Here is a 14,518-nt window from a genome sequence, read left to right on the forward strand (position 1 = left end):
TGAGTGAGGAGATGGGTTGTGGGGATTGAGGTGTGCTGTGAGTGAATCTTCCCCAGCTGAGCCCTAAGGCTGCTAGAGCTCTTCAGAGACTATCAGCCCCGAGCAGGAACTGGGAGTGTGTTTGCGTGCACATCCATTTTGTGTGTGTGTGTGTGTGTATATGTGAGCGTTTTTGGGAGGTCTACTGCATATGTAAATGTATATGTGTCTATAAGAGCATGCATGTCTAAGTTTGCTTCCTGACAGACTTGTATTTATTCATTCAGCACTGTCTCCGTTTCTCTTAGCTCCTGGGATGTCCTCATTTGATTCAACTCCAATGAAAGGGGAGGCTCTGCTTAGAACAACACAGCACAGACCTGCTCCCCACAGACACACTGATCTGAGCGCAGCAGCAAAATTCCAATACTAGGCACTGCTTGACTGTGTTAACTGCACAGCCAGCCAGGCAGTCAGTCAGGCACGTGCTGCTGTTTACTTTGGATGGCTGAAGGGATGGATGGCTGAAGGTATGGATGGCTGAGGATGGCTGAAGGGATGTATGGCTGAGGATGGCTGAAGGGATGTATGGCTGAGGATGGCTGAAGGGATATATGGCTGAGGATGGCTGAAGGGATGTATGGCTGAGGATGGCTGAAGGGATGTATGGCTGAGGATGGCTGAAGGGATGTATGGCTGAGGATGGCTGAGGATGGCTGAAGGGATGGATGGCTGAAGGGATAGATGGCTGAAGGGATGGATGGCTGAAGGTATGGATGGCTGAAGGGATGTATGGCTGAGGATGGCTGAAGGGATGTATGGCTGAGGATGGCTGAAGGGATATATGGCTGAGGATGGCTGAAGGGATGTATGGCTGAGGATGGCTGAAGGGATGTATGGCTGAGGATGGCTGAAGGGATGTATGGCTGAGGATGGCTGAAGGGATGTATGGCTGAGGATGGCTGAGGATGGCTGAAGGGATGGATGGCTGAAGGGATAGATGGCTGAAGGGATGGATGGCTGAGGATGGGTGAAGGGATGGATGGCTGAGGTGAATACTGTTTACTTTGGATGTCTGTTCTCCCTGTCATGCTCCCTATCCAGCTAACTGGTGCTGGGTCTCTGTGGGGGATCGCTACCTGCACTCATGACTTTGAAAGGACAAGCCAGACATGACAGTTAAAGTACCACTGTGTGTAGAGGCTTCTCTTTTCTGGATAGCTGCTCAACGAATGCTGCTGTCAAAAGCACCAAAGAGCCTCTGTTATGTCTGTCTCGGCCGTGTTTCTTTAGAAAGCAATATAAAGCATACAACACTGACACTATTCAAATAAATCTATCAAGGAAAGATATCAAGAGGATTCTCTTTAGTGGCTGTCTGGCTTTAAACAGCATACACCTGGTGTGTGTCTTGCCCCAGGCCTGCATCAGAGAAGGACAGCCTGTTAAGGTGAGATCTTCAGGGGGGAATGGCAGGCTCTGAACACTCCATCCATTAGGTCATTCTTATCTGATGGAGCTCTCAGAACCAGACAGTCTTTTCCCGCTGTCCGGACTGTTGGTGCGTTAAGTAATACTATACGCGATTCAGCTCCAAAACAGGTGACTTCAGACTGCCACCCAACATTGGGAAGACAGATCTCTCTGTCTTTGGGTAGATAGTTAGAGAAACATCATGCCTCCCAGGGTCTGGGTTCAATCAAATGGCCTCAGATTTACACTCGGATTAAGTGTTTGCATTGAACCTGCCCTTCTTTGCTGATACAAGTAGAAAGACCAGTAGAGAGGATGGGTGAAGGGATGGATGGATGGCTGAAGGGATGGCTGAAGGGATGGATGGGTGAAGGGATGGATGGGTGAAGGGATGGATGGATGGGTGAAGGGATGGATGGATGGGTGAGGAGATGGATGGGTGAGGATGGGTGAAGGGATGGATGGGTGAGGATGGGTGAAGGGATGGATGGGTGAAGGGATGGGTGTACCTTTGCTCCAATACTGTACCTTTGCTCCATGTTTCTGCAACACCTCCATGATGTCATTGTATGCCCTCTCAGCAGCCACGTGGAGGGGAGTCATGAAGCTGCAGCGACAAAACGCACACATGCACCCACAGGTTTGAGTCCACATAGTCATGACATAAGTGGTTAGGGGATGAGGTCAGACAGAGGTCACGTAAACAGGAAGACACTCACTCCTTGTTCTTCTCGTTGACGTTGGCACCTTTACGTAACAGCAGCTCTGTGACCTGCTTCCGCTTGGGGTGAGGAGAGGCCACTGAACAGTGCTGCAACATAAGAGGAGTTAATTTAACACTGTAGCCCTGTGTGGTGTGTGTAGTGTGTGTGTGTGGGGGGGGGGGGGGGGGTGTTTGTGTGTCTCACCAGTGCCGTCTCGTGGGTCTGTGGGTGTTTGAAGTTGATGATCTCTAGAGCAAGGGTCTTCTTGGCCTTGGCCATGTCTGCCTCCCGCGCTGCCTGGAGCAGAGAGTGACCCTTAAACTCATCTACAGAACACACACAGGGTGAAAGACGATGTCATCCAAACAGTTACACACACAACCCAAAACATTTTATTGGAGGGACAAACTATAATACCACTGTGACCATGTTTGTATGCATGTGAGTGTATTGTGTGGGCCTGTGTGACAGTGCATGTGTTTGTGTGTGTGTGTGTGTGTTAGAGAAGATGCTGTTCTCACAGGTGAGTCTCTCTTTGAGCTCTGGGGTGGGGGCCATGTCCACAGCACTCTTCCCGTGACAGTTGACCAGGGAGGGGTCGGCCCCGTGGCTCAGCAGCAGAGAACACACCTCCACGCGGTTCTTGGAGGCAGCTTCGTGGAGAGGGGTGAACTGCCACAGGTCCATGGCATTCACACACGCTCCGTGCTACAGGAAACAGAGAGGGGTGTTAGACACAATCAATATTGTGAAGGAAAGAAAGTGGCAGGTAGGTGAAAATGTTTTTTGAAACTAGTCCAATAAGAGCAAAGATTTCGCTGAGGTCACGACTCAGGTGTTACCTCAGCACTGACGTGATATCTGACATCAAACATCAGGTGAGTGATGAGGGCTTCCCGTAGACTAGCCAGTCAGTCCTGAGACTTCAGCTTAAAGACCAACTCAGACAGGAAGTGAAAAAAGTCTGAGTGTTCTGTCAAAGGAACCCAGACAGGTTTTTCAGACAGTGACAGAGCTGCTACGAATCCCTCTGAAAACACCTGATAAAATAACAGCTTTCTCAGGACCCTCTATACAAGAGGTATTCAACTCTTACCCTACGAGGTCCGGAGCCTGCTGGTTTTCTGTTCTACATGATTATAAATCAGTCCCTGGTTTGAGGGGAACAATGGAGAAAAAAAAGCAGTGGACTGGCTTCGTGGTCCAGAGTTTAATTTGAGGGCTCTATAGCCTCTGAGCTAAAGGATTCTCCCTTTCATAATATATGCCATTTAACAGACGCTTTTATCCAAAGCAACTTACAGTCATGCATGCATACATTTTAAGTATGGGTGGTCCCAGGAATCAAACCCACTGTCCTGGTGTTGCAAGCATCATGCTCTACAAACTGAGTTCCACAGCCACACCATAACAAGCATGCCAGTACACACACAAAGCAGCAGAGACGAGGAGAAAAGCGGCATTTCTTACCTTCAGCAGCAGCTCTGTCACTTCGTAGTGACCATAGGAACAGGCATTATGGAGAGGAACCAGACCCCTGAGGGTGAGAAGCACACATAGGCAACATTAGTTCACATACAAAACAGACTTTGTATATCTGTGTAATGAACAGCTCAGTTAGTTAGGTAAGGAGGTCAATGAAGTGTGAACTCAACATTTCAAAAACATTGGGGGGGGGGGGGGGGGGGGGGGGCGACACGACACATGGCAAACAACAAACACACTTACCCTTTGTCCTTTGCATGTACGTCGGCACCGTGCTGTAGTAAGAGCTGTACTATTCTGACCCGGTTGTACCCTGCTGCCAGGTGGAGAGGGGTGGACTACAGAGGAGAAAAGAGAGAGGGAATGATCAGAATAAGACAAGGAAATCTGAGACGACACTTTCTACCTGACAAAACACCCCCTACTGGGCAAGAGCAGGAGGTGGATGCCCATGACCACACCTACAGCACCTTAGCACCGCTCCTCAGTGGTAGCCTGTGTGTGTGTCTCTGGGGAGAGAGGTTGATGGGAGATCCCAGAGAGGGAGGAATGGACTCAGGAGGATGGAACGTTTATCAGGAGGAGGTTCACTGAAACAGAACTACAATGAGCTCAGAACCAGAGAGTCAGCAACATAAAGAGCTGATCTGGGAGGAAATATCATTGTGATCATTATAGTTAAGACTTCAGGTGAAACCCCAGTGGGCTAGCCTGGGATATATGATTACACTGTTTATATATCCTTTCACATTTACTCGCTTGTCTTTTGTTATTGTTTTCCAGACAGAGGCTGTGTGTGTGTGTTATAACCTAAGTTATGTTAATCTCATCTCACAGACTCTGTCTTCCCACTGAATAGTCAAATAGCTTACATAACCTCATTTAAAATAATTAGTGTAATTAGGGAACTGCCAACTCAAGCTGGACCAAAAATGTGAATCAATGGCTTCCCTCGTAGCAGCCATGTGAAAGCCTCTCTCAGCTGTTTCTGCATTGAGCAGAGTGCTCGACACGTTAGAGTCAACAGCCAAGTAGTGAAGCGCTAGAACAATGGCTGCTGCCAACACAACACAGACAATTGGTGCTTTGGTGCCAGTTTGTTGGGCTGTCCTACAACTGTGATTCTGATAAATCATGAAATTTAGCTAGCTACGTTTGTTGTGAAGAGGCAGTGGCTGATTTCAAGCAAACGCAGACAAAACAACAAACTTAAGGAGGAGCTCAAAGGAAAAGCTTCATGGCAGAGACAGCAGTAGTGGAGTTCTATCAACAGAACACACAGAGACTAGTGGAGTATCACTGGAACTCAGAGACAGGAGTTAGTCTAGCGACCGTGTGTTGAGTGGGTATCAGAGACTAAATAAAATGGTCACAGCCAGACAGTGAATAAAGAGGTACCATGAAAAAGAGTGGACCTCACCCCCTTCAGATATACTTTCTAGGTGAGGAAAAAGTATGGCACTGGAGGATAATGAACAAAATAAAGAGACAAAACGTGCCAATGAAGAGTGCACAACATTTTCCTGCTTTCCACTGATTACACAATTAATAAGGAACTGTGTAAATTGTCCACCCATAGATAATTTACAACTCTTATCTGGTCTGGACAATATTACCAAAATGCAAAAAAACAAACCTTCATAACATGCACATTATAATTACAACAGCGAAAGTAGACAATGACCCAAGTCCAAAACAAGGATAAAAGGTGTGACAAGCTATAGGATGGCAGGGTGAGGTCCCAGTATGGCATTACAGGAGCAGGTGCAGACAGGAAGTATGTTGGCCCCGGTAATAAGCAGGCAATAAGGTGAAATCAGGAACACCTCCTACAGAAGAGGGTTCGGATCCCAGTGTTCTTTATCCTGACCCAAACTCCCCTCCACCCCAAATCATAACCTTAACCCAGGAAGCAATGGGAGGTTTGGTGGGTGGATGAAATGTGACCAACAAGAAGGCCAAGGTCCCAAAATGTGCACAAGGAGTCAGCTAAACTGAAAAAAATCATAAACCAAAACCCCCAGAAAAGAAATCAAAAGGAGTGCATCAATCTTAGAGCTGTTTGAAAATAACTTACCAGCATTTTTTGAGATGTCGACTGATAGACAACGTCGCCAGAACCACAAGTAAAACAGAACAAAAAAACAAAAACACAAAAATGATAGCATCATGTCGGTATTCCAAGCTAGAAGAAGTCATTGCAGATTTCAATCTAAAATGTCAAATTCAATTGAGCAGGTCTATTTGATTCAGACTTTTAGGTGTTTCTAATCATTTGAATAAGTTGTTGGGAACAGAACAGCGCGTCTGCACTAGAACCTTTCGAGACAGAAGGTCGGGTGAGAGGTGCAGGAGACTGACATTAGAAACCATAACATTTCTATGACATTTGAGCAATACCAGGAGGGAGACACCACGGTTGTTGATCATTCAGTCTCCCCTTTTCCCATTTGGGCAGTGGGAAGGTTGGGCCTGTCATCCGGGCACCAGACAGCCCTGTTCTGTTCTACCCCCAGATAGATAACCTAGGCTACGTGAGCCGGCGGGACAGGGGGCAGGGATGGGACAGGGGAAAGGGGGCTGGGACAGGGGGACAGGGTGCTGGGACAGGGGGACAGGGGACTGGGGGACAGGGGGCTGGGACATGGTGCTGGGACAGGGGGACAGGGTGCTGGGACAGGGGGCCAAGGTGCTGGACAGGGGACTGGGTGGGACTGGGGGCTGGGACAGGGGGCAGGGGGCTGGGACAGGAAGACAGGGGACTGGGATGGGACAGGAAGACAGGGGACTGGGATGGGACAGGGGAAAGGGGGCTGGGACAGGGGGACAGGGTGCTGGGACAGGGGGACAGGGGGCAGGGAAGGGACAAGGAAAGGGGGCTGGGACAGGGGGACAGGGGAAAGGGGGCTGGGACAGGAAAACAGGGTGCTGGGACAGGGGGCTGGGACAGAGGGACGGGGGGCTGGGACAGGGAGACAGGGGGCTGTGGGACAGGGGGCTGGGACAGGGGGACGGGACAGGGGGACAGGGGGCTGGGACAGGGAGACAGGGGGCTGGGACAGGGGGACGGGACAGGGGGCTGGGACAGGGGACCAGGGGGCTGGGCCAGGGGGCTGGGACAGGGGACCAGGGGGCTGGGACAGGGAGCTGGGACATGGTGCTGGGACATGGTGCTGGGATAGGGGACAGGGTGCTGGCACGGGGGACAAGAGGCTGGGACGGGGGGCTGGGACGGGAGGCTGGGACGGGGGACAGGAAGGAATGAATCCTTCCAGTCCCGTCCCTGTCAAACGTGGCAAAGCAGAGCTGTTGTATGTTAGTAATCATAGGATGCAACACTAGACCTCTCTTCAATATGACAGCTGTGAATCATACGTATTAATACGCCATTTAGCAGACGCTTACAGTCATTTTGTGGATCTCAGTACAAAACTGCTATAGAACAACAAAAGCCATTGTAGAACCTCAGAACTGGAAACCAGTATCATGCATGTCCTTATTTTACAAGGGAAAAAAATCTGCCATTATATGAAAGCCTGATAACAACAAAAAAGCTATCTACAAAATAAACTCACTGAAATTCACCCAAAAGAGAGTTTATGATGTCAGTATTTTACATGCATCCCATACCACTGGCTTGACCAGAGACTAGACTATTTATCCCAGTTACAACATGCCATTATTCTATAACGTGTTGGTAGGATTCACACACCATGCTGACAGAATGCTTTCTTTCACTCTGTTTCGTCTGCACTAAAAGCTGCATTTTTCATTAACAGTTTTCCCTTGTCTGCCAGTTTGTTTTTATTGGGTTATGTGTCTCGCCCCAGGAATATTACAAATTCAATGCAGCACAGGGCTGCATCACCATGGCGACACAGCTGTAGCTGAGGTTGGGCTCAATCGCTTAGTCTCCGCCCGTCAATCTGTCACCCCAGAGGGGTGGGAGGAAAGGAGAGGGGGAGAGGAGGAGATAAGGAGAGGGGGAGGAGGGGAGAGGAGGAGATAAGGAGAGGGGGAGGAGGGGAGAGGAGGAGATAAGGAGAGGGGGAGGAGGGGAGAGGAGGAGATAAGGAGAGGGGGAGGTAGGGAGGAGGGGGGGGTCAGCCTGGTGAGAGATAGAGCATCCCACCGGCTTTATACCCAATCACTACTGCGAAATAAACAATAACAAACCCTGTTGTTAAAAATAACTAAGTACTGCTCCCTCTCGCTCCCTCTGCAATCACTAACATAGCTCATGGACAAGACAGCGTAATGTTCTATCTGCTTTCAGACACAAAGCTTTTCTCTGTTAAACAACTGACCGGAAATGATTACAAACCGGCTTCCATTTAGAGAGTCTAGTCCACTACCACAGTCCACTCAATACCCTCTCCCTTCCTCAAATAATGTACTGGCCCTACGGATATGAAGGACCGTTTGAATTCGGAACATGATGTACTGAAGTGATACAGATAGTTAGAGGAACTGCTGGAGCATATTGTCTCACCGGCCCCAATCTGATAACACAGAGCATTTCCATTTTAAAACCGAATCTTAAGTGTTTGAAGGGGACATCTGTGATGGTATAAAGCACTGTTCCATTTGGAGAAAGAAATAAAGAGAAAATGCATGTGGCAGGATGACCTTTTGTCTCCCAGCCCTTGGGGATGAGTACTGTAGTGAGTCATGGAGAGAAGATTTTTTTGTTGAACTCACTTATAAACGTGACCTGTGGAATGCAGATGGAATTGGCAGCACCAGATAATACATTGGATGGCACATGGTTACATCTGTGTCATTGTTTCACGTCCAGTACGCTCAGCTAGTTGTTGTTTGTATCATTTGAGGGGCGCGTATCGTGAGCAAAAGAATTGGTATTATTTTACGTGACAACCACTAGCACAGGCAAGTCTGATTAGGCTCAGCTGAAGCACAGCCTCTGCCGTAGAAAACAACAGAGCTTTGTGTCCGTGGGTGCACCTTTACAATGCAGAAAACCGCTCGTCTCAAGCTCAGTTAAAAAAAAAAAAATTTTTTTTTACTGGAGCTAAAAAAAAGATATAATATTTGTCACAGAAAAGAGATGATTTGCAGTATGGATCAGATGGAGGACATTACCACTAAATAAATCAATAGGGACATTTTAGGTGTGCCGCAGAATTTATTATCCCATCAAGGCGTGCCACGGTTGAAATAAGGTTGGGAACCGCTAGGTTAGAAAGGGAAAGGGGGATACCTAGTCAGTTGTACAACTGAATGCATTCAACTGAAATGTGTCTACTGTATTTAACCCAACCCCTCGGAATCAGAGGTGCGGGGGGCTGCCTTAATCGACATCCACGTCTAACTGCCCCAATGCTCTAACCACTAGGCTACCTGGCGAATACGTGTCTGTGTGTACTATATGTCCATGTCCTTTGAATTGTTACCTGGCAGTTAGCCCCACCGCCTCGCCGGCATGATTTGGACTTCTAACCCCTTTTAAACATTGTGTGTTTGAGCTACAGACTTCTGGGTGGTACCTTTTCATTAGTCTATTTGTTCTGGTACCAACCATTTGTCTGTGATTAACGGCAGATCCCGAAGGGGCCGGGTCTTTTTACAAAAACGTCTGAATGGTTTCAGCTACAAACTATTAAAAGCTCTCTATGAAAAGCTGACTCATGAGCACACACACGTTTTGCTAAATGACACTCACAAGCTACACAAGAGTCGTTAAAAGGTAAGGGCTTCTCCTAATTACAAGATCATAGGAATCCAAGGACAGTGGCTTCGATGCTGTAATAAGCTCACATAGTTGCTGTCACAAACTCCAAACAGTTGTCACTGACTAGTTGGATATTCATTTCCCACTGGACAAACAATTATTGTGCTTACACCATTCAAATAAATTCATTTTTAGAGGGGTTTCTGCATTGGCAGACCTTTTTTCATTGACATTTGTCAATAAAACTCATGAATGCAACTTTATGTCAAATAGTTATGTGTTGTAGCTCGGGTTGTCCTGAAAAGAACATGGTAAAACACTTCATTGTGAGGCTAAATATGAAAGCTGAACAAGCAGATAAATGAAAAGCAGGTTTTTGCTGGGGTCTCAGGACTGATAGGTTTAAAGTAGTCCACCTCCTGCACACTGGGAGGGCTCAGATCACCAGCAAGTATCTATAATGTGTGACTACATCAAGCACCTGTAAACACACCTCTCTACAGCACAGGAACACAGAGCTTCACAGAGGGAAGAGGAGAGGAGGGACTTGGGGTGAGAGGAGAGGAGGGACTTGGGGTGAGAGGAGAGGAGGGGACTTGGGGTGAGAGGAGAGGAGGGGACTTGGGGTGAGAGGAGAGGAGGGACTTGGGGTGAGAGGAGAGGAGGGACTGGGGTGAGAGGAGAGGAGGGACTGGGGTGAGAGGAGAGGAGGGACTGGGGTGAGAGGAGAGGGAGGGACTGGGGTGAGAGGAGAGGAGGGACTTGGGGTGAGAGGAGGGACTGGGGTGAGAGGAGGACTGGGGTGAGAGGAGGGACTGGGGTGAGAGGAGAGGAGGGACTTGGGGTGAGAGGAGAGGAGGGACTTGGGGTGAGAGGAGAGGAGGGACTTGGGGTGAGAGGAGGGACTGGGGTGAGAGGAGAGGAGGGACTGGGGTGAGAGGAGAGGAGGGACTTGGGGTGAGAGGAGGGACTGGGGTGAGAGGAGGGACTGGGGTGAGAGGAGGGACTGGGGTGAGAGGAGAGGAGGGACTTGGGGTGAGAGGAGAGGAGGGACTTGGGGTGAGAGGAGAGGAGGGACTTGGGGTGAGAGGAGGGACTGGGGTGAGAGGAGAGGAGGGACTGGGGTGAGAGGAGAGGAGGGACTGGGGTGAGAGGAGAGGAGAGACTGGGGTGAGAGGAGAGGAGGGACTGGGGTGAGAGGAGAGGAGGGACTGGGGTGAGAGGAGAGGAGGGACTTGGGGTGAGAGGAGGGACTGGGGTGAGAGGAGGGACTGGGGTGAGAGGAGAGGAGGGACTGGGGTGAGAGGAGAGGAGGGACTTGGGGTGAGAGGAGGGACTGGGGTGAGAGGAGGGACTGGGGTGAGAGGAGGGACTGGGGTGAGAGGAGGGACAGGGGTGAGAGGAGGGACTGGGGTGAGAGGAGGGACTGGGGTGAGAGGAGGGACTGGGGTGAGAGGAGAGGAGGGAGGGGGTGAGAGGAGAGGAGGGAGGGGGGTGAGAGGAGGGACTGGGGTGAGAGGAGGGACTGGGGTGAGAGGAGAGGAGGGAGGGGATGAGAGGAGAGGAGGGACTTGGGGTGAGAGGAGGGACTGGGGTGAGAGGAGAGGAGGGACTGGGGTGAGAGGAGAGGAGGGACTTGGGGTGAGAGGAGGGACTTGGGGTGAGAGGAGAGGAGGGACTTGGGGTGAGAGGAGAGGAGGGACTTGGGGTGAGAGGAGAGGAGGGACTTGGGGTGAGAGGAGGGACTGGGGTGAGAGGAGAGGAGGGACTGGGGTGAGAGGAGAGGAGGGACTTGGGGTGAGAGGAGGGACTGGGGTGAGAGGAGAGGAGGGACTGGGGTGAGAGGAGAGGAGGGACTTGGGGTGAGAGGAGGGACTGGGGTGAGAGGAGAGGAGGGACTGGGGTGAGAGGAGAGGAGGGACTGGGGTGAGAGGAGAGGAGGGACTGGGGTGAGAGGAGAGGAGGGACTGGGGTGAGATGAGGGACTGGGGTGAGAGGAGGGACTGGGGTGAGAGGAGGGACTGGGGTGAGAGGAGGGACTGGGGTGAGAGGAGGGGACTGGGGTGAGAGGAGAGGAGGGAGGGGGTGAGAGGAGGGACTGGGGTGAGAGGAGGGACTTGGGGTGAGAGGAGGGACTGGGGTGAGAGGAGGGGACTGGGGTGAGAGGAGAGGAGGGAGGGGGTGAGAGGAGAGGAGGGAGGGGGTGAGAGGAGGGACTGGGGTGAGAGGAGGGACTGGGGTGAGAGGAGAGGAGGGAGGGGGTGAGAGGAGAGGAGGGACTGGAGTGAGAGGAGGGGACTGGGGTGAGAGGAGAGGAGGGAGGGGGTGAGGGGGAGAGGATGGGAGGACGGAGGGGAGAGGGACTGGGGTGAGCGGAGAGATGAGGGGGTGAGAGAGGAGGGGAGGGGAGGATGGGGGTGAGCGGAGAGATGAGGGGGTGAGAGAGGAGAGGGTGAGAGGGGAGATGAGGGGGTGAGAGAGGAGAGGGTGAGAGGGGGTGAGAGAGGAGAGGGTGAGAGGGGAGATGAGGGGGTGAGAGAGGAGAGGGTGAGCGGAGAGATGAGGGGGTGAGAGGGGAGGGACTGGGGGTTGCTGGAAAGCTCTGACTACATACTTTGCTATTACATTCATCAGTAAGCACCTAGCAGCTCCATTCCTTTCACTCTCCTTTTTCCTTCCGTCTCTCACTCTCCCTTGACAGAATTGTAACCTGTAACCATGCCAACAGTGACTGGTAAGTCGTTGCCATGGCGGCAGTGCATGCTATAACTACCATGAAAACGGTACAGTTGGAGGTTTGGCCGAGGCACTGTGCTTTCCTGAGTGAACCTCTCTATCCATTCATATAACCATGCATCATTAGGCTTAACTCTAGGGAGGAAGGACACCACCTGCCTGGGAGGGAGACTGTCTTTATGTCCTGGATAGAGTAAACAGCCCAGTCCGGGGGGGGGGGGGGAGGCAGGCGAACACAAACGTTGGCCAAACAAAGAGAAAGAGAGAGCGAACACAAACGTTGGCCAAACAAATCGGAGGAGCACCCACTCTTCCCCTGCCTGGCAGCAGGTGGGCTGGATCAATAGGACATTAGGCCTCTCCTCTGCCGACGGATCACTGCTGGGGGAGATATACGGCCCAGCCCCTCCCTCTAAATCAAATCAAATTGTATCGTCACATACACATGGTTAGCAGATGTTATTGCGAGAGTAGCGAAATGCTTGTGAATCTAGTTCCGACAGTGTGGTAATATCTAACAAGTAATCTAACAATTCCACAAAACTACCTAATACACAAATCTAAGTAAAGGGATGGAATAAGAATATGTACATATAAATATATGGATGAGCAATGACCGACCGGCATAGATAAGATGCAATATATGGTATAAAATACAGTATATACATCTGGGATGAGCAGTGCAAGGTATGTAAACATCATCATTAAAGTGACATTAATGAAGTGACTCTAGGCCTATGGAAGGTGCTGCTTCTACTGCATATACACAGGACACTGTGGTAATGAGGCAGAACACAACACTACCTACCCCTATACATAGAGAAGACTCACACAATACACAACGAGTATACAAACCACACCTGACCAGGTCAATCCAGGTGAAAGCTTTGATTAGGGCTGTTGCGGTGACCGTATTACCGCCACACCGGCAGTCAAGGGTCATGACCGCAGTAAAATTCCACAGAACCGTTGGATGTGCTTTGGTAGTACCCAACTTGCTAACAACCACCAGGTCCTAATGGCCTGGTAGTCAGGGTTCTATTGTGCCTCTACCACTAGCATTGATGCAAATGCAATCGAAAATCCCAGCAAACAAAACAGTATCATGCTTTTAAAACTCAACGCGATGCTCAGATTGAAGAAAGAAGTTCAACAGCAGGTTTGTCATTGTGGATGATGTTTCAAACGAAATGGACAGCACTTTCTAAGGTGATAATTCATTCAAAACATCCATATGCATAGGCTTATGAGATAGCCCAAAAAATAACCTGATTTAAAATGATGATTGTACCATTATACCATACATAGCCTACCGCATATTACGCATGGCAAAAAAACGAACCAAAACTGATTTAAGATATTTTTGGTACATAATTGGTCTAGACTATACTCCAAAATTAAACAAATTCGAGTCACTGAGAGTGGACTGTATTATTATGCATACTGGATGGACTGGTTGTCTTATGCTGTCTATCCACGAGACTGGGAGAGAACGTAAAGCCCTAGGCCATGCAGTTGGTTCATTGATCGTGCAGGGCAATTTTAAATAGCCTAGTAATAGGGAATTGATTCTATTTTCATAATGAATTGGATGACACAACCTTTAGCTATCCACAATATCTAACAACCATGTGTTTCCATCTCCTTCATTCCTTTCTACAGCACGCATAGGGGCTGTTAACAGTTTAATGAAATACATGTTTCGTTGCGAAAACATGTTAGTATCTATGTTCCCGAACAGATTGTACTTTGAGTCCCAAATTAAGCACTATTAGAAAGGTGTTCCCAATGTTTTGAATACTCCGTACTGGTCCCTAAAGCCATGACATAATTTTCTGGAATTTTCCAAGCTGTTTAAAGGCACAGTCAACTTAGTGTATGTAAACTTCTGACCCACTGGAATTGTGATACATTGAGTTATAAGTGAAATAATCTGTCTGCAAACAATTGTTGGAAAAATTAATTGTGTCATGCACAAAGTAGATGTCCTAACCGACTTGCTAAAACTATAGTAGTTGTTAACAACAAATTTGTGGAGTGGTTGAAAAACGAGTTTTAATGACTCCAACCTAAGTGTATGTAAACTTCCGACTTCAACTGTAGGTAGGTAGGTAGGTAGGTAGGTAGGTAGGTAGCTAGGTAGGTAGGTAGGTAGGTAGGTAGGTGTATATACAGTGGGGAAAAAAGTATTTGATCCCCTGCTGATTTTGTACGTTTGCCCACTTACAAAGAAATGATCAGTCTATAATTTTAATGGTAGGTTTATTTGAACAGTGAGAGACAGAATAACAACAAAAAAATCCAGAAAAACGCATGTCAAAAATGTTATAAAATGATTTGCATTTTAATAAGGGAAATAAGTATTTGACCCCTCTGCAAAACATGACTTAGTACTTGGTGGCAAAACCCTTGTTGGCAATCACAGAGGTCAGACGTTTCTTGTAGTTGG

General features: G+C 49.1%; 1 protein-coding gene across 2 annotated transcripts in view; it reads right to left on the bottom strand.

The window, feature by feature from the left end:
* The window catches only part of tnksa (tankyrase, TRF1-interacting ankyrin-related ADP-ribose polymerase a), a 165,372-nt gene that overhangs the window by 24,395 nt on the left and 126,459 nt on the right, over positions 1–14,518 (bottom strand). The window contains exons 6-12 of one of the 2 annotated variants that reach the window (XM_029691961.1): positions 5,719–5,739; positions 3,885–3,979; positions 3,627–3,693; positions 2,678–2,864; positions 2,361–2,482; positions 2,172–2,263; positions 1,981–2,059 (exon numbers count right to left, since the gene is read on the bottom strand). In XM_029691961.1, the coding sequence (XP_029547821.1) occupies positions 1,981–2,059; positions 2,172–2,263; positions 2,361–2,482; positions 2,678–2,864; positions 3,627–3,693; positions 3,885–3,979; positions 5,719–5,739 (663 nt within the window). The remainder of the gene's footprint in view (positions 1–1,980; positions 2,060–2,171; positions 2,264–2,360; positions 2,483–2,677; positions 2,865–3,626; positions 3,694–3,884; positions 3,980–5,718; positions 5,740–14,518) is intronic. The other variant, XM_029691962.1, reaches the window with a different exon arrangement.

Source organism: Salmo trutta, chromosome 15, assembly GCF_901001165.1.
Source record: "Salmo trutta chromosome 15, fSalTru1.1, whole genome shotgun sequence".
Lineage (NCBI taxonomy): Eukaryota > Metazoa > Chordata > Actinopteri > Salmoniformes > Salmonidae > Salmo > Salmo trutta.